The sequence below is a fragment of the Colossoma macropomum genome, unplaced genomic scaffold, assembly GCF_904425465.1.
Source record: "Colossoma macropomum unplaced genomic scaffold, Colossoma_macropomum, whole genome shotgun sequence".
NCBI classification, from domain to species: Eukaryota; Metazoa; Chordata; class Actinopteri; order Characiformes; family Serrasalmidae; genus Colossoma; species Colossoma macropomum.
The window spans coordinates 17,572,152-17,598,423 of record NW_023494809.1 but is presented as its reverse complement, the minus strand read 5'-3'; the positions used below and the strand labels follow the sequence as shown (position 1 = coordinate 17,598,423).

The following is a 26,272-nucleotide window of genomic DNA, read 5'->3' as shown; positions in this document are numbered from 1 at the left end:
CTGTCCCAAACCCTAACTTATGAAAATAGTACTTACTTCTTTTTTTAAACAGATCTTCTTTTTGATTTCTTTTAATAAGAAGTGGAAAGACTTATCATAGATTTAATTTTTAATTAACAAAATGCAGTCAAAAGATGCCGTCCCATGTTTTCATGTCAGTACCGAATCAAAAAAAGTTTTCGTCCATAGACGGAACCTTGTCCTTGCTACACCCCTGCGTTTTAGAGCAGAAAGAGAGACTGCATCCCTGTCATGGCCACATGGTGAGCAGTCAAATCCCATTGTTTTGACGTGTGTCCCAAAATTAGAAAATCAGGATGCAACATTAAGAAAAGTCACTACTGAAATACACATTTTCTAAAATTAAGCAAACATTTGTGTTTTTATAAAAAATATTAAGATTTCATGTTCGTAAAGGAGTTCAAGGCTGTGTTTGCTAGTCAAGTACTGGCTAGTGCCTTAAAGTTACGTTCAAAATTAGCTAAAATTGTCACTACCAAAACAGTCATTACAGAATCATTTAATAAAGTTCCGGTAGTGTTATGACTGTTTTGGTTGTGACATAATGGTATGTTCAATCATTCAGCTATATAATCTTAAAAAATAAAATGACTTCTTTACTTGGTTTAATATATGAGGCCAGTGATAGATGCTAGGGACAGGCAGAGTATGATCAGAGATGTATGACGTTGGATAGACATGATATGCTCTTCCACACATTTCACACTATGAGGACTGATGTTATAGCTGTATTCTAATTTTTATATGTAAGTGGGGAAAAGGCAATTTGCATGCATTAGTATTAAACAAATAGGTATTAATAAATGATGTTACCGATGCTTAATCTAATTAGGTCGGAAGTCAGAAGGTGAAATGCGGTTGATAATGTTCCATTCTGTATGGCAGGGTTAAAAATTGCCAGAACTAATGATTACACTACCTGTAAATACTGATTAAACAAATTCGACATAGCTAATGAGCACGACTGATTATTTTCCGCGAATAAAGCATTCTTTATAATGACCATTCCTTGCATTGCCAAAGCACTAATCACTTCGCATGAGAAATTCTATTCTTCTTAGCTTAGCTGAAAAGCGAGAGCAATGTTCTAAGAACAAAATGACCGAGGTTTGCTCAATTTACATAAAACTAAATCACGACAATGCATATTTTGAGTTAATTACTGTCCACCTCATAGGCTGAACGTGCAAAGAAAGGGCATATCACTCACACATGGCACGAAGGAAGGTAGATGTGGAAGCTGCCTTACCTTCTTCTCCTTGTCATGGTGTTTATCCAAAGAGTGAGAGGAAGAATCACTTAAGCTTTGAGCCCTACTACCACGGCCTTTGCTCCTTCTCTAAAAGGTGAAAGAGGAACTTCGAGTTACTATATAAAATACGTGTCTTTTCTGCTGTCTAGCAAGAAAAAAGGCCTTACTGTGACAAACTAATAAAAAAAGACAATCAAAAAAGGTAAATAACTGCTATGTTTTGAAATCAAACATCGTCAAAACCACCAAACACAGACAACGCAACTACTTGTCAAGCAAATTTAAATATTAATAGATCAGATTTCTAATATTTTCCCTGATTTATTTACATTAAAGTTTTTCTTCTCCTATTTTCACATTCAGCAGTGAATTAATGCTTGTATGTACTGCAGCTGTCAAGGCGAATTAAAGAAAAAAATAAATATACATCTACTCTGGGTGCCGAAAGTGCTACTTGAATGTGCAGTAGGATGCGGTAATTTGCATATTCGCATATAATCAAACCTCTTGGCTGCCAAAGCTTGCACAAACCATGAATCAATGCCACAGCAGATTTCTTCTAGCTGTATTTATCTACACACACTTGACTGCCAAACTGTCAGAAAACAGTGAATGCAAGAATATGACAACTGAAGCAATGTCTGCAAACTGTTTGAATGTCAACTATTGGCACAACTCACCAGACCACTGAAGCATAAGACTTTCTGCTAAAATATGACATCTCCATTAGGGATGCACAATGATATCGGAATCATATCGCTATCAGCAGATCTGTGCTTCAAAAAATATTTCCATCCAACAGATGTTTGGACATAACTGATACTTCAAACCGATACCAGAGCCCTTATTTACTGCTCATTTAAAGCATAGAGTAGAATGTTAAGGCGACATTTGGTTACCACACTAAAATATCTGTATTTTATTCATTTACAGCATTTGTAACTCTACAAAAATAATTGTTCGATTGCTCTGTAATCCTAATCCAGGTAGATGTTTTACAGTCTAAAACATTTGTGTGTGGGCATCAGCATCTGCATATGTATACATCAAAAATATCAGATATTGTCCCACAGTTTCCATATTGACCCATCCCTAATTTGTATTACTATAATCGATACAAAATGCAAAACTGTAAGAATAAGAAGTTGCTATCCTACATGTCATGTTAAAATACTTAGAACATTAGTGAAACAGTAAATGGTGGTATGTCAGGGGTCAAAACTTATGAAGAAGCACCTTTAAAAACACTAGACATTGTCCTGAAATATACAGACAACGGAATTAGGTCGCATATTTCAACAAGTGCAAAAATGTGCACAGAGTAGACGTGGTGGTACCACCTAATTGTATTAGAGTATTCAAATACTATAAAATTCATTCAGTAAAAAACTGAAAATAGAATTTTTTGGACACCTCATAAGAACCTACAGAACTGACATTATAGCTAACAAGTCGACATGACTGACAATACTAGAAACCAAGCGCTCTACCGATTTTGATAATCAAGTTTAACTAAACAAACCATGCAGAGCGTTTCATAGATTTCAGAACAATTTAGTGGAAAAAAACTAAAAGTGTACTGTAAACTGTAAAAAGACTTTATTTAAAAAAAATAAAAAGGGAAAAAAACGCTTTGTCAAAAAACGCCTGCAAATTGGGATTGCAAGAGAAAGCAGAAGACTTAAACTCATGCAAACTGCCAATTAATCACTGCTGATTAATCAAGAAGGCACATTTTAATGAATTATTTCTAATATCGAGATCAGCTGATTAATCATGACAGCTCTACCATGTTCTCCCACAGAATAGTCGAAGATGAAAATGTGCGCGTGTGAAATGCATGCAGAGTGAACAAAACATGTAACTTCCTTCATAAACAGCAGATGTACAAAAAAAGCTTATTTCATACAAAATAGTCTTTGTGTAGCAGCAGCCCACTGAAACAAAGGCCTACATGGAGAAGTCAGGGGTTAGTAGAGAACTATAGATCTATTAATGTGAGACAATCCATTAAAATGACACAGAGACGAGGTACATCTGTAGAAATGTCACGCCATGCTCGGTCTACTCACAGTGCTTTTCATTTGTTTTTACAGATACTATAACAGCACAAAACATTGATAAAAAGCCTTTATACATCTACACTGATGTACCACTTATACAAGAGGTGTAAATACTCGACAAGTATCTATCTCCCTTTTCCCTTTCAGTTCCCTTTTGGTTCCATTTGTGATGTTTTCTACCTTTGTTTCAAAAACACTGAACAATTCCATTCGGAGAAACGGTATTTAACAGTAACAGTGCAGTAGGCTAAAAGTAACATTATAGAAACATTAATTACAGGTTGAAAAACTATAATGGTTTCATTTCAGGGGAGGAAAAAGTATTAAGGTAAAAATAATAATGGTCTCGTCCCCTTTTTCAAAAATTGAATGCTCACTGTGATCAACATTTGATTTCTAACTAAACTTTCAACCCTCTAAATTTCATCATCTTTCAGCCCTAAGTTTCAGGAATATACTGAAATACAATGAAAAAGTGGAAAGGAGACTATTTGCCACAAACAATTTGTTTTGACTGCATGGAAAGATCTAAATACACAAAAACAACAACAAAAAAGTGCTACCCCTCCATCTCCACTCAAATCCTTCACTAGGCCTTTAGCTCCGCCTCCAGCCTCTCTCTCAGGACCTGTGGAGGACTGCAGTCTGAGAGAGGCCTTTGTTGGGAAGGATGGACACACACACACACACACACACACACACACACACACACACACACACACACAGCACAGATCTGTGAAGCAGTGGGGGGCTGCAGCTCTAAAACCCACTGCAGCTCAGGGGTCGACACACACCCATAACACACATACTTGTTTAAATACAATTTGAGGACGTGTTTTAATAAGTATGTATATGTTTTAATATATATAATGTATAATATATATGTGTGTGTGTGTATTATTATATATATGTATATTATGAGTATATATATATATATATATATATATATATATATATATACACACATACACACACACACACACACATACATACACATTACATATATATATATTTATACATATATATATATATCGAACACAAATAGAAATATCTGTATGTAATAAGAAATTTGTAACCACAAATTTAAACTCAGGAATCAACAAGAACTGGTTTTACTATTTCAGTTTTAAAAAATGAAACATTGTAAAAAAGCACTTTACAAGATCAGGACCATTTTAACCCTGTTTGTCTGTTTTTCTTACAAAGTCCAGAAAATGTACGAACACACCGACACAGGAGAGAGGAAGGAAGGAACACTGCCGGTCACTGGACCTTCCCTGCAACCTCCTGGAACTCCAGATCTCTCTCGGACTGAGGGATTAGGGGAGGGTGAAGGGGTAATGACGGAGAGAGGAGAGTTCCACACAAAGGTTCAAAGAGTTGCTGCTGATTGTCAGTGAGATTAAGGGGTTACAGGGGTTGTGAGGGACAGAGATGGGGTAATGTGCGTGTGTGGTTGATTACGCCACAACTCAGCTTTCAGCAGCTGTAACTGAAGGGAGAGTGCAGGTCATTTAAGAAATGAGTGGTTTTCCAGGCCAAACGTCTGTAAACAGCCCAACATACATTGTGTTTGTACAGGTTACTGCCACCTTATGCTACCTGAGTGAAGACAACAGCAAGTTTAATGTAAGGCACACTGGCTTGGTGCTGTAACGGAACCAGCATCATCCTGAAAAATAACGTTTGGGGAGGGGACGGTATCTGTCACAGTGCTGACTTTAATCACAGTCCTCAGTTCAATATAATGTAATGTAAGAACTGTAAATCGTACTTGATTAAACAAACCAGGAAAAAAGTCATTTAAGATAGATGTTTACCTACTGTAATCCCCATGAGGAGTTCATAATAATGTGAGTGAATAAAAATAGGTCACAAACCAAACCAGTTTCCAAAATATAATATAATATATATATATATATATATATATATATATATATATATATATATATATATATATATATATATATATATATATATATATATATATAAACCCAACATCTAATGAGATCATAGGCACTTACACCCTCAGGCCACTCTGGAAATTCTTGAAATGGAATTTTCATCCTCTTAACAGTTAAAAAAACAAAAAAATCAAATAATATTAAGCTTAAGCAGTGTTTCCGAAAAGCAGAAGCTTACCAGTTTGCTGTAATGGTACTTGCAGTATCCACAGTATTTCACATTATCAGCATCTGAGCCTTGTTCTTCACACAGCAACCCAGCAAACTGAGCACTGTAGATAACAAGAAAAGAGAACTTTTATTTGAGAAGGAAATTAACTCTACACACGGTTTGTGGATTCAGTTGCAAGTCTACTTTGCAAATAAAAAAAATGTAATTAGTTAATTTTTAATATTACAATTTGACTGTGCACAAAAAATGCACAAAACTGCCCTAATCAAAAAGAAAAAACAGATTCTATATCCAGTGAAGATATATACACATATACAAAACTTTACATCTAAAAAATGTTAAATTTACAAGAGAAAATTTTAATTTAATATAAAAAGATTTTATTCCAAGTAATTTTAGACCATTTATATTGTTCCAAACATCATGAAATTTTCAAACAATGCAAAGGGCAGCTGGGGATTTAAAATTATATAATTATTTTTTTTATAATAATTATTATAAAAAATTTCCACGGTAGAAATATAAATAATTTCAGTGTACAATTATATGTATATGTAGGTATGTATGTATGTATGTATGTGTGTGTGTGTGTGTGTGTGCACGCATGTGTGTGCATATATATGAAAATGGCAGCTGGTACCTTCAAATTACGAAAAAAAAACCCAGTAAAAATGGACATACAAGGTTTTGTTCAGACAGTAATATGTACATATATATGTGATATATGTGACATGCACGTATTTTTACACACACACACACACACACTTGCACGCAAACTTTGAATACCCCTGGGCAAACTATGTTTTGTCAATTTTCTAAATGGGGGAAAAAAGTTAACACATTCTCTTCAGAGAACAAACTTAAACATGGCATTTTCTTTATATTTAGTACATAATTTCTATTCATTTGCTGAATTTCACATTTTGTAAAAAAAAAAATTAAACATAAATTTTGTGCCCCAACCTCTGGACAGGTCACAATTTATTTTACTATGTTAAATTCAGCAAAAAATGTGCAGAACTGTGTTCTCTGTAAAGAGCGCATTAACTTATTTTCACTTAGAAAATCAGCAAAATGTCATTTGACCAGGGGCATGAAAATGTCTGCGTATGACTGTATATACATACAGATGTGTGCAAATATTAAAGTAAATTAATTTCTGTGAAATGATCTACGTTCTCTAACCCACCATGTGACATGGAAAGCTTGGCGGCAGCCATGTTTGTTGCAGGCCATGCAGGCTCCAGTGGCCGCTTTGCTCTCCCGGCCTTGCTCCTCACAGATGTAGCATGTCTACGAGACAAAAAAAACAAATACTCTAAGCAACAGACGACACTACCTTTATACTGAAATTTCACTGCCGTGAAAAGTCGCTGATATGATATATACATTACGAGGCGCGGCTCGTTTAATCTGAAGACACTGCCAATTTAACAAGTCTCTGTAAAAACAGTCTTTCTAGTACCCTGATTATCAGGCGCGTAATAACCATGTTGCTTTAAATTGGCTCACAATGAAGACTCAATTACAGACGGGGGGTGAAACCATTTCATCACAGATTGAATACTCAACTATTTCAAGCATGAGATTAAACCTGGCCCCCTTGGTTGCCTTCCAAATCAGACACAGTGTCACATACCGCCAAATGATTTATATTTACTTCATCAAATCACACTGAGTGGAATCCACAGGAAAAAAAAATAAACGATAGTGCTTTTCAAACGCAGTGAAATTATTTAAGCATGACGTTCTACCTTAACCGCAGCAAAGGTTGCACAGCTTCACTTTCAGTGGGCTTCCACAAACGCACAAAAACTTGGCACTCAGTACAATTATTTCAGACAGAAAACAAAAACAATGAATAAGTGATTAAAACCTTTAACATACATGGAAAACATGTTTATTAAAAGAAAAGTGATAAAAATGATTATTTATAAAACTGATTAAACAATTTAAGGCTGCATGAAAAAGAGAACTGCAATTTATTGATACATATTGCATATGCGATTACGCCCCAACCACTTTACAGGTTTTGAGTACTTATTCATAAATACTAATGAGTCATTCAAAGACTAAGATAATTTTTATTTATCCTCAAACACTCTTAAAACCCTTTAGGCAATCTTTTAGTCGTCAAATCTGATGTAACAGTTTCCATTTTAAAACATGACTCAGTTCACACTGGCTGCACTAGATGACCTTTTCGTCAAAAGATGCATGTTGACTAGACGCATATTTGTCAAAATACAAGTATTTCCTGACCTGTCGTTGACTCCACAGAGATTCAGTCAAATCACTCCCACTGTAGCTTTCTAAACTATATTTGAAATAATAACTTACTAAAGTTACTAAAGATCTTGTTGGTGCTGTAGTTTCAGAGCAGCTCCTGCTCTGTACTAACAGTATGCAAAGGAGAATCTTCTCTGATACAGCTGTAAAAACTTTGTTGATATAAACAGATCTGCTGTTTCTGCTGTAGTGTTTAAAACTGGTGCAAAATAGTTTAATTAGAAAAGAAAAGGAGGAAAAAAGCTGATATTCCTATCTGAAGCTGTTACGTGATGGAGTTGAGCCAGATACCAGTAAGGATCACTGTACTTATTTGTTAACTTTACCATGTACCATTTATTAGGTAAAGGCCTTACCCAATTTAACATAGTTTAAGGTACAATTTTTGTGGGTAAAACAGTAATAAGATATACCACAGTATTAAGAAAATGATGCTGGTATCTAAAAGATTTCTATTCCACATCTCAACAGCCAAATAAACACATTGCACCCATTTATGCTTTAGAGGGGTCAGTGACAGATGGTGTGGGAGCTCACTGCTAGGTGGCACTAATGGAAAAAGGGGAAAAATCTAAGAAAAAGACAAGTAAACAATAGAGATAACAGTATGTATCCACCGCACGCAAATTCATCATCCGAAAAGTCAAGCCCACTGATTTTCAACAACGTATAGCAAAACATGCACAGGGGATTGTGGGATAGCAAGCAGCGCGAAAATGGCTCGTGGTGCAGCAAGAAAAGTTGGGCTGGCTTCAACTTTATGCAAAGTACCAGCAATAAGCAACTGCTCAGGCAAAAGCAACTCTTATGAACCAAAGAAAACAAAGACAAAATTTAAAGAAATATCACATAGCAGAAAATCTCTGACATTCTTGTGTTCCTGGTAAGTAATGAACCACAGTTAAAGCAGACTAATGCATACCTTCTTTGGTTGACAACGCATCTAGGCAGCCAACATAAACTGAACTACACTGAGCTCTTTAAGTTTACGAGAGTAGCCTATTTATGAAGAGAAGGCATTTGGTGAGCATGTAAGTGAACTACTTTTTAAAATGTATTTATTTTTTCTTGAAATAATGCAAGACGAGACATTAAAAGAGAAAAAAAGCATCTGTCACTTTCTACACCCCATCCCCCAAAACAAATACAAATGTAACAAATAAATTTCTAAGAATTCAAATAATTTGGGCAGCCCTACAAATTAATCTTGCTATCAATTAAAACATTGTTGAATCAATAATGTGACATGGAAAGGAAGGCAGGCAGGTAAGAAAGGCAGAAAGAAAGAAAGAAAGAAAAGAAAAGAAAAAAGAAAAAGAAAGAAAGAAAGAAAGAAAGAAAGAAAGAAAGAAAGAAAAAAAAAGGAAAGAAAAAGAAAGAAAAGAAAAAGGAAAGAAAAAGAAAGAAAGAAAGAAAGAAAGAAAGAAAGAAAAGGAAAAAAGAAATAGAAAGAAAGAAAGAAAAGAAAAAAAAAAAAGATCAGTCTGCATTATTTTGACCAATTTAACGTATGCTTGCTCGATTACGTGAATGCCTTGATTCATTAAAACACTCACAGAAATTTCATCCTTAACTGGGATTAGTGAGGATATAACACGACTGAAAACTTACCTTATTGTAACGTTCATGAGGGACAGACTGTAATACGATGGGCTCCATGGTGGCAACATTGGCGAACTCCACCTCTGGGATGTAAAGGGCACAAACCACATGAGCCCAACCTAAAAAAATAAATAAATAAATAAATACAAACAACAAGAATAAGGCTACAAGCTTTGTCCAAACATCTGGACTTTATGATTTTTTCGCTCTGAGGTCCACTTATGGCATCGGCATGGGTTTTTGAACAAAAGTCAACGTTCATTTAGGCATGACCATTTCTACAATCTATCCTTTATCTCTTAGAATTAAACTGGCTGTGTTACTTGTAGCAGGCCTTCACAAAATGACATTTTCAAACATTTCATCAAAACAATATTACCCCTTACCACCCACCCTAGGGTTTCAGCATCATTTAGCAGTAGAAGGTGCTGAACCTTTCAGCCAAAGCAATCACCAAAAGGAGAATCACAATTCACTTTATAACAAGCAGTATTGATTCATTTATTCAGCCAACATAATTCTTTCACAGACAATTTTCAACCTAAATTAAAGTGAAGCATACAAAAAAATAACTGCATGGCACATTATTAATGCTTCTGATTTTCACTTTTTCTAGCCATCATATATAACAGTGCAATAATGCATAGTTTGTTTGTCTTCTTCCAAATCTTCAACCTATTCTATTAATACCTCCTTATATTATTAACCAAGTGAACACAGTCAAATGGATTCTCACAACAGGAAGTTAAATAAGTCTGTCATGGCGCAAAGTCACTCAAAGAAACCAAGCAGTCCACTCTATTCCATCACAATACCGCATTTTTCAGTTCTATCAATGAGTACACTGGTGAGAGGACTGTGCTTTTCTGAATCACTTCACTGACATTTAACTAACGACTCGCAGTTAAATTCCATGCCTTCAGATTTAACCAGCAAGCTTACCAGGCAAAGTAAAAACATAGGCAGCTTATTTGCGAAAGCACTGCATTCGGAGACCACTAACAAAGCAAAAGAAAGAAAATTCATTAATGTCTAACTAAATTTTGTATGAGAAAGAAAAATGCTGGTAATTATTTACACTTTTATTTACAATATCAAATAGCATTTAATATTATTAGTGATGAAAAATCTCTTTTTAGCCAAATGATCTAATCAAATTTGAAAATGTAACAGATCTGTGTACAGGTACAGATACAGATATCAATAGGTTAAATAAAAGATTAGGTCTTTATGGCACAACAAGTACAAACATTTAAAGAAATAGCGATTTATATTTACATTTGGCAGACACTCTTATTCAGGGCAACGTACAATTTGATCGTTTTACAGAAGTATGAGACAAGAGTGTTAAGAGTCTTGCCCAAGGGACTGTTATTGGTATAGTATGGGGTGCTTGACCCAGCAGGGGATCCAAGTCCAGTCTGCAGTGTTGAATGCCAGAGGTGTCACCCACTATACTATACTTGGGGGTATAAAAGTATTTTTTCCACTCCATAATTACAAAGACTGAATGGAGTGAAAAAGGACCACAATTCAAAAAGAGTTTCAGTTCAAGCTCTAAAATCTAGCTACAGCAAGGAGTAAAAATTAAACTCAACTAATTAAACTGACATCCACATTATTCAGATGCATCGCAAGCATACATACAGTCATATACAACAGTCTGAACACCTTCGATCAAATTACACATCCCCTACAAGCTGCATTTTCTGCTTTATTTCCTCAACCTTCTCAATAAGCAGTAACTGTGCATTAAAATGTGCAGAAGTATGTGATCTGTGGTGGATGTGTTAACTTATTTTCACTCCAAAATCAACAAAACATGGAATTTGCACTTGAGGTGGGCAATATGACAACATTTTACCATTATCATACATTTTGTTATCAGGATACACAATATGGTTTTCCGAGCATAGTGCAGGGATCAGCAACCCAAATGTTAAGAAGAGCCATTTGCCCTGTTTCAACAAAAATCAAACCACCTTGGGAGCCACAATATTATATGTCCATTTTATTGGTGTAACGTTTTAACATCTTGGCTTTAAACTTCTCAATATGTGCTAATGTCCTAGTTCAGGCTCAAAATAACAATAAAAACAAAAACGCAGACTAACTTTGCGCTCCTTTAAACATGATCTCAGTTATAGCTGCTTTACTCACATCTCCAGCAGGATTCTTTTCAACAAAAGCCAAAGGTTTCTTGTAAAATGTCTCTAAACTTTCAACTTTTTGGTGGTTGACAGTTTCTCGTTGCAGATTAAACATATCAGGAAACCAGCTGCCGTGCATAAAAATGCAGATGAGTCTGTTCATTCATTTGTAAATTCTATATGTTTGTCCTGAATCTTTTTCTTCTTTGCCATTTCTTTAGCTAGAAGCTAGGTGTGACTGTTGTCTGCGTTGCTATGTAACCAGAAGTCTGTGTGATCATCTTTAGGGTTAAAGGTTGGTAAATTAGCATTTATATATTAATTACAGCGTTTAAGGACAATTTATTGTTGAAACTGTGTTAGAACTGTGTGTTGGGACGCTCAGCAAAGCATTATGTAACTGCAAAGAAGGATTATTTTATTTTTTTATCTAAAAATCTGTTTCTACAGTCAAGCCGCAAGGGGGCAGTAAAAGAGCCGCATGTGCCACGGCGCAGTATGTTGCCGACCCCTGGCATAGTGCATTGTGAATACATCAAAATACTGTGATATGTAATGTAAAAATTATTCGTGTTAGGGTACTTTTGCTATATCGTCCACCCCTAAGTGGCACCCAAACTTTTGCATAGCACTTTGACACCATATCTTGTTGCCAAGTGTGTACGGTACTCCACGAAGATGATGTAAAACTTCCACCCACTCAAAAAGCAAAATCTGAACGTAATTTTTTCATTGTGCTTATGGAGACACCATAACAACCATGTTCACCTGAAAATTTACATTCATTTAAAACAAATACCATGCTTAAACTCTGTCTGCAAGTTCCTTGGACAGGGAAGTCTAGGTTGGGAATAAATGGCAATATCAGGGATGACTCACTAGGGAAAATTATTTTTAGGTTATTATTTATAGATTTGTCCCTTATGTTTTAATATAGACTTGAAATAAAGATTTTTTTAGTGTACTGCCAAAAAGAAAACCTTTTTAAAGAAATGGTTTCTATGTTTTTTTGTTTGTTGTTTTTTTTTAACAGAGCCATTAAACCTATTAAAAGGTTCTTTTTATGTCTATGGCATCACTCCAAACTACGTTTTATTTTTAAGCATGTATGTTTATTGCAAATAACACTATTTCAAAAAACAAAAATTTAAACTAGCTTAAAATGCACGCCTGCTGGGTGTTCCATCTAGACCAGGGTAGTGCCACAGGGTGTCACAAACATGCTGCACAAATATTAAAATTACAGGCTTGCACCAGCCTATACTCCTCCCTTTTCTCACAGGCCTCCAATTCACCACAAAACCACAAGACTAAAAAAAAATTAACTACATAAAATTAGTCCTCAATGTTTGTATGAGAAGGACGCGGATTACAAATCAAATTAATCAAGAAATAGGAAAATGACTGGAGTGCTGTTTGTCCAGTCAGAGGAAACAGCAACAGCCCTAAACTTAAAAGTGAACCCATGAACTGTCTTTGACCTCAGTGTGCCAGGGACAGGGAGGTGGGTGTTGTTGTTTTGAAGTCCCTCCAAGAATTCTGCAGAAGCCCATAAAACAGGCCAATAAAAATCCAAGCACACCCCAAAGAACTTCTCACCCCTTCACACACCAGGCTGGCACAATATATGCAACAACAATGCGTCAAAAAAGATAATTCTGACTGAATCCACAAGAGCCACATTTATTTTACAGGCTTGAAGGCACATGATAAATGTTTGGTAAGTGGAAAAACAGTAAATCTACGCAATGAAAATGTCAATTTTAAGGCAACATGACCTCCAAGAATAAACAAATGGAGTTTACTTATACTCACATTTACTACTCAACATGAATCACTAAGCTAGGCATTTGCCAAACAGCCAACGTTATCATTTAGGATTAACTGCATTTGCATTTCTTAACACTAAAACTACCCCACAGGGACCAGGTGGTTAAAGCTGATGTGCAATCATAACACAACACAAAAATAAATAAATAGCTTGATTTGGCTGCAATGCCCCCAAGCAAACAAATAAAACAGGTATCAGTCTAAATTTTTGCCAACTTTTGATCCCACAAAAATGATTAAATAGTTCTACAATCCGTCAAAACTGAAAACAAATCATTTTAATGCTAAAAAAAAAAGAAATTTAAAAAATGCTGTTAGTTTCTTACACTCTTCTGCACCACTCAACAGCCAAAAAAAATCCAGCCACGTGTACCTATTTCACAGCTTATGTAAGAAACATTTGACAAGTGATTTATAATCTCTGTTCATGTCAAGACTAAGTGGAGATACAACACCCAAAAACTTCTCCACTACAGGTTTGATCCTGCCTGAAAAAATGACATGCCGACATGAAAAGGGTTTTCATTTCAGTGCATCACTAATAAATAGATCGAATAAAGAGAAATCTTGAGATAAAGGCTCATTAAAAAGAGTAGCCTAATATTTCCATCAAACCGCCTACACTGTAAAACATAAACTACTTGACGTTTTAACTGAAAGTATACTAGCCTACTTCAAATGCATGAAGGAACACACTGATTAAGTTTGAAGTTTGCCAGTTTACTCACCAAGCAAAAATAAACCTATTTTTGTGTACCACCTGTGCTTATTTTTTAATAGCACTCTACATTTCCAGTGCAATCCCTCCCAAAACACTTTGAAACTTGGAAAAAAACAAAAGATTACATAGTGTGAAATGACCAAAACATAAGCCCCGAAGTGAACTGATGTTTCCCTCATGGCCGTTTAACAGCTTTCCGCACTACAAAGGGGGCATGGTCATGCAGCTGCATGTCCCAGGCAATGTTTACAGTCTCGGGCTTGCCCCTGCCGTGAACCCAGGCCATGAAGAAGAGAAGTCCCCTCGCAGCCCCGCGATGACCCCAGCAAGACCGCCCCATCATAAAAACGAGGGGAGATAAACACACATTCACCCCTCCCATTTTTACGCACAAAATAAGCAGCAACTAACCACACAGTCCGTACCTACCTACAAGTCCAAGGTAATAACGTTAATCAAATCATGGAGGCATTTCTGTTGGTTTAACTAATAAAGACATGCAGCAAAACTGGCCTTAACTACTTAATTTTACAATATATCACCACTGAAAAACTTTTAAGTAGGAGACAAGTTTTAGAAAGACCAGAAATCTCTGCATATTTAAACATTCTAAAGCACTGGTGCTAGTATTTGTGCTAGGACAGCCACTATTGAGTAATCCACTGAGTTTTATTGAGAAATTAGAGTTTCAAATATCGCTCAAAAAATGAAAACAGACTTATTATCCCCAAATTATCCAATGATTATTTGTGACAAATTGAGAAATCTAATAAAATAAAAATGAACTAACACTTAAAATACACACAATAACACTATACTGCAAAACATGCATAAAAATGAATTCATCCATCAGGCTGTTAAGGAAAAGGGACATGTAACCAAGTATTAGAAAAAGAAATGACAATGAGCTTATTAATGGCTATTGCATTCAACTGGCTGTAACACTGGCTGAAAATTAAATATGGGTATACGCTTTGAGATGTAAGTTCCGATCACTAACCCTTTTTACTTTCCACTAATTTCTTCACTAAATGCTCTCTCTTTTCCTGGCACAGTCTTCTTAGTTGGTTTGATTTTATCATCAGTTCCGCTGACCTCTCGCTTTTTCATAATCAGTCAGGGGCTCTTTCATAATCAGACAGGACCACTGACGGCTGGATATTTTTTGTTGCCAAAGTACTGTGAATTAGTTTAATACAGACGACAACTCTTCATCCTTGTCTTTAAGTCTTTACTCTTAGACTCTTTCAGAGTAAAAAATAAGACAAGGGACACAACAATAACAACAGCAACAATGTATTATGAATAAAATCCACCGCAGCAGATTCAACCAAACAGTTAGCAATACAGACATAAAACTGCTACCAAAACTGCACATACTTGCATAAGAACCTTTCCCAAAATTATATGATACAAAACTCTCAAGTATAAAAAGATGACTATTTACCTCCATTATCTGTCCTTTTCAGAGCTCCGTCTTTGTGGGGGCACAGCTCACATCTCTGCAAAGAGAAGAGACACAGCATGAACCTATTAGCAAATCAAACACTGTGTTCTCTGACACAGAAACAAAGCAACATTCGGTTAGATACTGTGATCAACCTGGTAGGCTTGTCACAATACCAAAATTTTGTATTATGAGCTAGCTGAGCGTTTTCTATTCATTATAGGTAGGGTGGTGAGAGGAGGAAGTAAAACATGATATTTCTGGTCAATATTTAAACAATTTATATATTATTACTATCATATTTGTATAATTATTGTAATATTAATATTCTGCATAATTCAATCAGTGAGATATAAACAAAGTTATTTAGAATGGTTTGGTGTGAAATGTTTCATCCAGGAGAAATTTAGAGAGAGTCAGAATTGTTCACAGTGGTGGTGACAGATCCACCATATTACAGAAACTTCTTAAGTCTGAAATCTTACCTTTTCTTCTTAGTCACTATGACAACTTTAGTTAGGTGGTGAATAATGAGGAGACAGAGCTAAACATGTGTCTGTTTATTAGGAGGAATAATGTTAGCATGGTCACCTAAAGCATTTGGGAAACAATCTAAAACAGAGCAGCAACACTCTGATAAACAGCACAAAGCGCTGCTCAATATTCTTAACTTCAAGTAATCGCAATTTAGTTAACATTAGCTAGTCTAACATTAGCTCTCTGGCTAACTAGATTATTTTGATTGTGTGTTTATGTGTCTGCTGAGCACGGTCGGTTATCAGGTAACAGACATGACAGTTCGTCAACTTCGATCGTGTAAGATTTCCTAACTTGACATAAAAGACACGATGCTGTAAGATTCCTAAATTAAAATAAGATTTGCTTCTCTAATATGAATTTGTGAAAAATCTTATCTTGAGCTGTCAGATCTTAAGACAAAAAGATAAGTTTCTGTAATACAGCCCCTGATGTCTGATGCGTTTATTGCTCCTAAAAGCTCCCTCAAAGAAAGTTATGACATGAAATGGTTATGAATATGTTGCCTCCTTGTTTTATAACAGATTTAAGAAAAGCCCATAAGATTTTCAAAAAGGTATTCACAGTAGAGAGTAAGGGTGAGGGATTGATTCTTAGACGCATCACGATGAGGACGTGAACGATTCTGAATCGATGTGTCAAAAATCGATTTTCTAAATATTTAATTTATAACGTAATGTTGACGGAACACAAAGGGCGGAACTTGGAAGTACGGAAGTGCAGCGCCCGGACAGTCTGTGGCGGCACATAACAAAAACACAACTGGATGAGCGAGAAATCCAACCGGCTCCCTCTGCATTAAAAGCCAGGTTAGGTCAGGAGTCACAACCCAAATGTTAAGAAGAGCCATTTTGTCCTTTCAACAAAGTCAAACCACCTTGGGAGCCACAACATTTATGTCCATTCTGTCTCAGTATGTGAAAATGTCCTAGCATAGGCTAAACAATATAAATGAAAACGCAGATTTACTTCGCTCTACTTTAAGCTTTAGCTCAGCTATAGCCGCTTTCCTCCCATCTCTGCCAGAAAACCTTTCCTCAAAAGTAGAGCAGCTTATTGTAAAATGTCTCTCAGCGTTCGACTGTTTTACGAGGCTGAAGTCGCTGCTCATTCTCCAGCTTCTTGTTAGAATTTTCCTGTTCCACCTTAAATTCTGCCGAATGTAACTGTTGCACCATTAAAGGTGGAACGGGACCATTCAAAAGAGAAGCGACTTCAGCTTCGCAACTTTTTAGTGTTTGACAGTCTCTCGTAGATTTAACGTACCATGAAACCAGCTGCGCTGTTTATGAATGCGAATAACGCATCGTTGCTATGAGACCTGCAGTCTGCATGCCGGTTCTCAGTTGTTGCGAAACAGGGCTTTTGCGCCATGTTTCACATGCCCCGTCTCGAAGATATTTTACTGACACAGCGATCCCACCCCCTTCTCTACAACAAGACCAAAACCGAAGTTATAAAATCACTGAAGAAAACGGCTGTAACGTGCTGCGTGGACACCCATTACCACTGGATCTTATTTCACCGTAACTGTGCATTTTAGATGAGTGGCAGCGTCTCATGGGCTCCAAACGAGCAGTGAATGAGAGCCTTCCAGCTCACTTGCCACATCACTTCCATTTGATTTATTAATAAAAGGTATTGGAAGTAAATTCATTATGGATCATTATAAATACTTTGCTTTAAAAGTACCAAGTCTTCACACAGTGAGAAAATAGAAATGCTGTATAGAAAAAAAAGATGCATCGAGATGCATCGATAATCGTTTTATAATTGCATCGCAGCCCTCTGAATCGTGATCGTAATCGAATCGAATCGTGAGGTGTCTAGAGATTCCCACCCCTAGTAGAGAGGTATATTCAGGGCACTGTAAGGTCAAACAGTCCCCAACATTTTTTTTTAAACAGATTTTCCACTATTTTACCATCAACAACATTACATATGAAAGCTAAAAAAGACATGTGTAGGTTCACTGGTATTGTTATAGACATTACAGCTCCTGGTTCCTATCACCACCAATGTAAATAAATCTGACTCAGTAAGTTTCTCTACAACAAACTATTTCACATCAAACCACTCTGACTAGCGTCGCATCTCAACCAGTGAATTACAGTGAATGATAACCAGAAAAACTGCTGGAATTCCTATGAGACTCCTCATAGATTCTAATGAAAAAAAAATCATTGGTATAGAAACTTTAAATTAAGTGAAAGGTTCTTTACACTCACAACTCATTTACAAAAATAGTTCTTTAAAAGTACCCTTCACTGAAAGGTTCTTTTGGGAATCAAAGAGTGGTTCATTTATTGCATCCCTTGAAAGAACTCTTGGACATGTTTAGTCTCCTTTTGTAAGCCTCTTCTTTGAAATAAAAAAATACTGTGCACAGATGACAATCACAGCATTATATGGAAGATAAAATGACAGTCAAGGAAAGCCTTGAGTTTACTGGACAGAGTGGTACACATCAGCTTCAGAATCTCAAGAGATGGTTCAATGAACAGCAAGTATTTACATTACTCAAATGGTGTGAGCAAAAAAAAGAAAATATTCAAAGTAATACTGTGTTGTTTACCCCTTTTTAACGGTGTCAATGCTAAAGAGCTCAGATGATCTTGCCTACTCAACAACTTTTTCGTCCCTGAATAATTGACATCGACTGATTTATCTCAACACCTAGAAAACTTCCATGTAAGTCATTCAGAGTGGTTTGATGTGAAATGGTTCACTGTAGAGAAACTTACAGACTCTGATTTCTTTACAGTGGTGGTGACAGGAACCAAGAGTCAGCATGTCTACAACACAAATATATCAAAATTTATGAACTATCCAAAACCACCAGTGAACCTATATATTTCCTAAGTTTTTATATTTAATGTTGATGATGGTAAAATAGCAGTAAATCTGACATGTTTTCTTCGGGGACAATTTTGACTTACAATGGCCTGCATGGATAAAAAAGACTTCACGCCAAAATCCTCTGACAAAACCATCGTAAAACAATGTCTCAGACATCAGTGAATTCACAACCATTTCTTGTGGGAGTTTTTAGAGCATTTAACTCTTTAAACATCTAGTTCCTATCACCAACACAATGAACAATTCTGACCTGGTAAGTTCTCTACAACTAAGCATTTCACATCAAACCACTGTGAGTAACTACTAAGTAATGACACACTTAGTTTCAGATAACTCCACCTTCTAGATGAACTTAAAAAATTTACTGTTTGAGAGGGAAAAGCCTGGGTGCTATTACAAAAAAACAAACAGACAAAATAATACCTGCACTTCACTGTGACCACACAGCTTCTTAACACAATTACATTAATGCTGAAGAAATGCACACGACTTTATGAAAGTGTGTTTCAGTCTCAGTACACAAACAGAGAAAAAGAAAGAGGAAGAAAACTTACCAGAAGGAAAACAGATAGAGATAAATGGAATGGGCATGATTATCTAAGCATACAGATATCCAAACTCATCTTATGTTTAAGTAGAGTAATTTTAAACCCAATGTGGGAAAGTGAAGAATCACTATTATTTGCTTAGCAGTAACATAAGCTAACCTGAAGTAACACTACAAAGGAAAGTGACAACTTTTGGCTGTGTTTCTAAAATCTGCTTTTCATTTCAAACTCATTTGTTCACCGCAGTTCGAGGAGGGCATAGTCATCAGGGATGAAAGCACTGGTTGACCGATTGGAAAATTGTGAATAGCTTCGTACCCTAGAACTGATCTACTTCATGCACACCAATAGCACAGCTGAACTAGAGGAGGTAGGGAAGAGGCTGAACTGACCACAATAATGATGCTGGACAGACGTCAGTTGTTAAGACAAAGCGATATATTTTAGGTTTCAATAAAAAAAAAAAAATCTACTTCAGACTGTTTTAACACTTTTAGGAACACTTCAGCCACTGGCTTTAAGGAGTGTAATTGCTTTCTTAAGTGAGAACAGTTCTCACTTGCACACAAATTAGGGGAGCAAAAGACAGAAACAAAATCTTACACCTTAATGAATTTTAAACATTTGGGGCAAATAAGCACCACAATTGAAAAGAAAAAAAAAAAAAGTAATTTCTTTGGCTTTGACACAGATTTACTATTTGTCTTTGCAGCACAATTATAATACACTCACTTAGAAGGAATATCATTTTTCTGCTAGAAGGAAACAAAAATCTCTCCCTAATGCATACAAAGAGATTAAACATTGCACAATCTACTACAGCTAGTATGAAAAAAGCAGATGTGTTAAGTGAGACACCTTGTTTCGGCATAAATCCAGAATTGATAACAAAAACATCTAAAATTTGTGTTGCGCAACTGGTTACCTCTTTTTATGACCTGTTACACTCCCTAACCAACCGCCACCTTCATTTCATGCCTTCCAACTAGAGAGATGGCACAAGTCACATACTGGGTTCTCATAAAGGGTTAGCTGAAAATGCTGGATGGGACATCAGAGGGGAAAAAAAGAATGAAACTAAAAGGAAGTTAAGATGCTTTAAGTCTAAAACAGAGTGGTTCTGAAAAAAGCACTCAACACATCAGTTTTTTCAAAAGTATTTTTTTTTCTGACGGTGTATATTCACAGAATTAGTGGTGTGACAGGTGTAGAGTCCTCTCTGAAAACTGGGCTCTGCTATGACCGACTCAACAGTTCAAACTCTCTTAGTTAAGACCTGTTGCTGCAACCTCCCCTTGGAGCCTGTTGCAGCTGTCTCTCAACATCAGGAACATGATGTGCCAATGTCATTAAAGCAAAATATCAAGACAAATCAATCAAGGACAGAGCCAAAATATTAGGTGTGTCAAACACAACTGTTCGGTACAATGTTAAGAAGCTTATCAACCAAAAGACCTGGCAGACCACAGTAGCAGATGACTAAGTACTTTTAGATCACAAAAAAACCCTTTTTAACTGCTGAACACATCAAGAATATCATCCAGGATGTAGGAAAAGGTGTGTCAAGAACTACCATTAAGAGATGAACAGAACTGCACGATCTCAGATGGTTTACCACAGGATGTAAACCACGTGCAAGCCTCAAGAACAAAATGGCGAAGTTACAAAGACTCATAGACACAGGGGATGAAAACTAGTCTCCACATAAGTGATGGAAAAAGGAAAGTCTGGAGGAAAGAAACCACTCATGATCCAAAACATACTTCAGCGATCTTCAAATCTGGACCTTGAATCCGCTTCCATGTCGGGATTTTGTACTCACAGGTAGGTATGACATTAGGTGGCCAATCAGTTACATCCACAGATCAATTAAGAACCAGTGATTACTAAATCAACAACTGGAATATAGATTCAAGGTCCAGATATGAAGACCTATGGCATACATCATCTATAAAACATGGTGGCACAGGCATGTATGGCAGCAACACCTCCAAATCCCTTGAAATGCAGGACCAAAACACTTCTAATTAGTGACTGGTTTGTTAAGTAATTTTGTGATAATCCAAAATAAAATAATATGTAACCAATTTCTTGAAAAATAAAATACAGATTGTAAGCCATTTTGTGAATTTTTTTTTTTTTTTAATTTACAGCACTAATTTCATAAACATTTGCTATGTCGCAAATTTGGTGGCTGATAAAGAAGAACCACGGTCAAGTTAAATGCTACGTAGTCACGATTAGAAAACACTTGTCTGCTCTGCACACCTTTGGAGCTTAGAGTTTTAATTAAAAGTTGTATCTGAAGCATTTACTAGTACACTGGCTGACACGATCTACTTTCGTTTCCCAAAACCTTCATTTGTTCTGAAACTGTTTGAAAATCGCCTGCTCCAACATGTCCACAAAAACAATGGTCCCACCTTCATGTCAAAGTAGATGATTCTTGACCAAACTGAGCAACAAAACCCACCAGACTGTACTAAGAAAGCTAATCTAGCAGCACTTCTATGCCATGGATTGAACTGTAATGCCAGAACTTTGATCTCAAGCAACACTAAAACAATTTTAAGAATTTCAAGTAATATGCTACTAACTGAGTCGTTAGGTGCATAAGCTGCAAGATTACTCATGAATTCTTAGTTCTAATACAACAAAGTAGTTTTTCACAACCAAAAACTGGAAGGTTCGTGACTGACCTAATTACCCAAACTGTACTGAACTCCACTAAGCACCAATTCAAATACTGAAGAATGTTCATGCTGCGATTCCTATATGGTTCAGTCAGTAAAGATGTAAATTAAAGTTGACATTCTAACTGCCAAATGACTTACTTGTGGGCTGACAACATAAAAAGTGGTCAGGTTTTGGCCAGAAATTGCCAAAACAGGCCACACTGTTCACTGAAGTGTTCAAATGAGAAGTGTACCTGTATTTGTATTTAATGTCGGCCAACTAGCAGTCAAAGCAGCCCGCTATGTTATTGGAGCAACAGTCATTTCAATCAACTAGCAAATAGTTACGTATGAGTTAAGCTGAATATATCCAGCTAGCACAGAACGAACTGAAAAGAATAAACACAAAAAAGAGTCTATTAACTCACTATCATGTCTATGTTTAATAATTTTTACTTCTTCGGTTTGTAATATTGATTGATAACGATCATTAGATCCATGAAAACATTCCCTGTTACCAAATAGCTTTTAGCTTATATTTTTTAGCATTTAGCTTAGCTTAAAAACTGCTTTGTGCACTTCACACATGATATCCAGGACCTGACATTTAACTGCAATGTAACTCTTTTGCATCTTGCTTCAGATAGTTTTGAAACATTTGAGATACATAAAACTAAAAGTTTCCTTTCTGGAAACCTGCTATCTGCCTGTTTCAAGTGTACACCAATGAGCACGATTCCCTCTGGTGTAATGTCATGAAGAAGAAAAAAAAAAAACAACAACAAAACTAGCTGTGTCAGGTTTGTACAACATTTATTAAGCATAGAGTAGTAAGGTTCAGGAAGTACGGTTTGATTAACTTTATATCAAAGCAAACTTCAGTATCATTAAATACCATGATATTTATCATAATACTGAACTTTACTGATATTTTCCAGTACTCATTACAGCTGAAGCTGGACTTCACACACATCTGGTTTGAGTTCAACAAGTGGTCATGTTATTTTATTTATTTATGTATTGTTGGCTTGTCCCTGTGTACCCGCACAACAGACAAACCAAACACAGTGTTTGCGCAAAACAAGACATTATAATCTGACTAATTTAAACTATAAATGGCCTAAAACATGTCAAACTTACCACTCTGGCAGCTCGTTCCTGAGATTCGCATTTCCTGCAGAACCAGGGACCAGTTGGGACTTGGACAATTCCATAGCAAGCTAGGATGCAAAAAAAACAGAGATTTAATAAAACCTGACAATAAAAATGGGTTGCTGACATCTTAATGCTTAAACAAACACCTATTTATGGTGGAAATATTTATGTTATTTTTCTGCAGCACAAACAGTACTTTGCACGATTAAGTTGTACTTATCTGTAATAACAATATTAACATTATTAATAATGTTGTAGTGTCTCCCACAGATCTGAAAAAACCCTGAGGGAAGCATTATGGAGGGGTAGTATTCCAATATATGGCTTTGCAAACACATCATAGAATTTGTTTACTTATTTGGGTATTCAAATAAGCCATCAAAAGTGATTTTTTTTTTGTTCTTAGATGTGAAGCATCTCATGGGCTGAAGTGAATGGAGATGGCCACAGTCACTGTACACCACTGTTTCCTGTTTCATAAAAATATAAAATATTTTCTCTTTGGAATTCGTTAAAATGGAACAAAACAGAAGCTGGATATTTTTAAAATGTGTGTGTGTGTGTGTACATATACATATATAAGTTAATAATAAACAACAAAACACCAATAATTTCAAGAAAACTATGCCATCAGTGACAATTAGCTCCAACTGTCAAGACTGTCAACATGTTCTGTGATCAATTTCTATGAATCAATACTATGTAAAAATCACAATGCCATATCAAAATCACTCTAAAGAGACATAAAGCATAGTTGCAACTTGCACTGGGTGATATTTTAGTATACCGTAATATTGCTTTTAAGTTTCAGTTACAGCATTGTGATAAATTAAATTATATATTTGATAAACATTCTTTCTATAACAATGCTCAAATAGTAACTGTGTCCCTGTTATCAAGCAGTTTGTTGTTTATTTCCTGTGTGTGTCGTTACTAGGTGCTTAGATTATTCTAAAAGAACTGCTAAAATACATAAACAGTAACAAGAGCTTTCTTTCTGGAAATCAGCTTTCTGTCTGTTTAATAATCACAGCACTGTGTAAGCCTCATTGGTGTCGTTTTACAAGAAGAAAACAGGACAAAACAGTCCAATCCAAACAAAACACGTTTTAGTAGGGCTGCCTATCAGAAGCATATCGATACAAGACGTATAAAATAAAAAAAATTAGATGTTTAGATGTGACAATTCAAACTGATATTTAATCACTGATTTATTGTACTACAGAACAGTGGAATGTGTGGATGACACTAAAATATCTGCATTTTATTCATTTTGTTGAATGTTGTAGCCCTAGAAAAATAAATGTTATACAAGAGCTGGGCAACAGGACAACATTTATCATTATCATGACAAAACACATCACAATATGCTTGTTTGAGCATACAGTGAAAATTGTCAACACTTACACACCTCCTTACCGTATAATCAGAGCATTATTAGTCTTGTTTAAATGGATTTAATGCAGCACAGTGTGTGAAATGATAAATGGAAATATTGCTTTTGACAGTGTTGTGGCACTACCTCATCTGTTCTAACTTATCAGATGTCAGAAAACATAAATATTGTGACATATCGTGCATCGCAAAAAACTTCCTAAAGTATTCTGATATTACACTGAACTGTCGAGTAGTGGAAATGCGTTGTCTGGAGTGATGGAGCTCCATCCAATAGCTTTGGGATGAATTAAGTGGCGTTTGTGATGCAAAAATGATCATCCAACATCAGTACCTGACCTCACTAATGCTGTTGTGGCTGAATGCAACCAAATCTTCACAGCGATGTTACTGCAGAAAACGGGGGCAAACTCTGTTTTAATAGACTTGATTTTAGAAGAAACGCTGGATGTCTGCAAACTTTTGGACAACATTAGCTAGACTAACGTTACTAGAGAATAACCACAAACTACCGGCGTGTCCTGATAAGACAGGACGACCTGGCTAACGTTAGCTAGCCACTAGTGCTAAAGCGTTCAAGCTAAAACGTGACAAACCAGGAAAGCTCTTAATATGCGCATAAACACAAACATGAGAGTTTCGATTCACTGTTTTGGTAAGAAAATGGCTTTCTGCCGCTAACCAGCTACACGTCCCGCTCAACTAGCGTTGCAACCCACATCCTGTGTTAGCATAGCAACCACTAGCGAGCTAACGATCAGGACACCGCTAACAGTGAATGTTTAAAACTCATAGGTAGCCTTATATCGAGCTAAATTCACTATCGAGTTTACAAATAAGGCCTTAAGTGACTTATTAACATTCCGAACCATGGCTTTCTTGAAATACGTACACAAAATAATAGCTAAATTTAAAATGTGGTCCGGCGAAGCTGGAGGTGTTAGCCAGCTAACCTAGCTAGCGTTAGCAATGTTGCTTGCGGTGGTCAGAAACAAAACTCTAAAATATTGAGCTGAAGCTTGTATAAAACGAGCGTGTGTAAATACAACTATAGGTTGTACACATATAATGATTAAATAAAAGGTAAAATTATGCGTCCGTGTCTGCACTGATGCAAGCGCCAGCTTCAGCTTTAGCTGCGGAGCTAAGCTGGCTAATTAGCCGACACGTTTCGCACGTACGCTATCGACCAGTATTTCTTCTTAAAACACAGCATCGGTGTTTAAAAAAGGTGATTTACCTTGATGCACGGCGACGTTACAGCCATGTCCGTCGCAGTAAACCAGAGGGTTCTCGGCCCAGCCTCTCTCATCTGAGCAAACGCAGCAGCCTCCAATCATCTCCTTCATATTATGCACCAAGTAGTCGCTGGACACCATCTGCAACGGAGAAAACGGTGGCGTAAAAGCAGCAAAAAAGGCCCGATCACGCTTCAGATCACGTCCTCGTGTCTCCTCGCTCGCCAATATCTAAGTCCCATTTCGATGAAAAGCCATATTTGATCCACGCTGACATCTAAGGAAACTGTTTTATTTTATTTTTTGTTTGTTGTTGTTGTTCAATACCAGAAAAGCCAGCAAAGCTATGGGGAA

The 26,272-nt window shown here is 36.3% G+C and overlaps 1 protein-coding gene across 3 annotated transcripts in view; it reads right to left on the bottom strand.

Annotated features, from left to right (window-relative positions):
* Positions 1-26,272, bottom strand: part of mllt10 (MLLT10 histone lysine methyltransferase DOT1L cofactor) — an 84,541-nt gene that overhangs the window by 52,445 nt on the left and 5,824 nt on the right. The window contains exons 2-8 of one of the 3 annotated variants that reach the window (XM_036558782.1): positions 25,921-26,059; positions 23,271-23,350; positions 15,512-15,566; positions 9,373-9,482; positions 6,662-6,765; positions 5,479-5,572; positions 1,271-1,360 (exon numbers count right to left, since the gene is read on the bottom strand). In XM_036558782.1, the coding sequence (XP_036414675.1) occupies positions 1,271-1,360; positions 5,479-5,572; positions 6,662-6,765; positions 9,373-9,482; positions 15,512-15,566; positions 23,271-23,350; positions 25,921-26,059 (672 nt within the window). Of the gene's footprint in view, positions 1-1,270; positions 1,361-5,478; positions 5,573-6,661; positions 6,766-9,372; positions 9,483-15,511; positions 15,567-23,270; positions 23,351-25,920 lie in introns of all 3 variants that reach the window. The other 2 variants (XM_036558784.1, XM_036558785.1) reach the window with 2 other exon arrangements.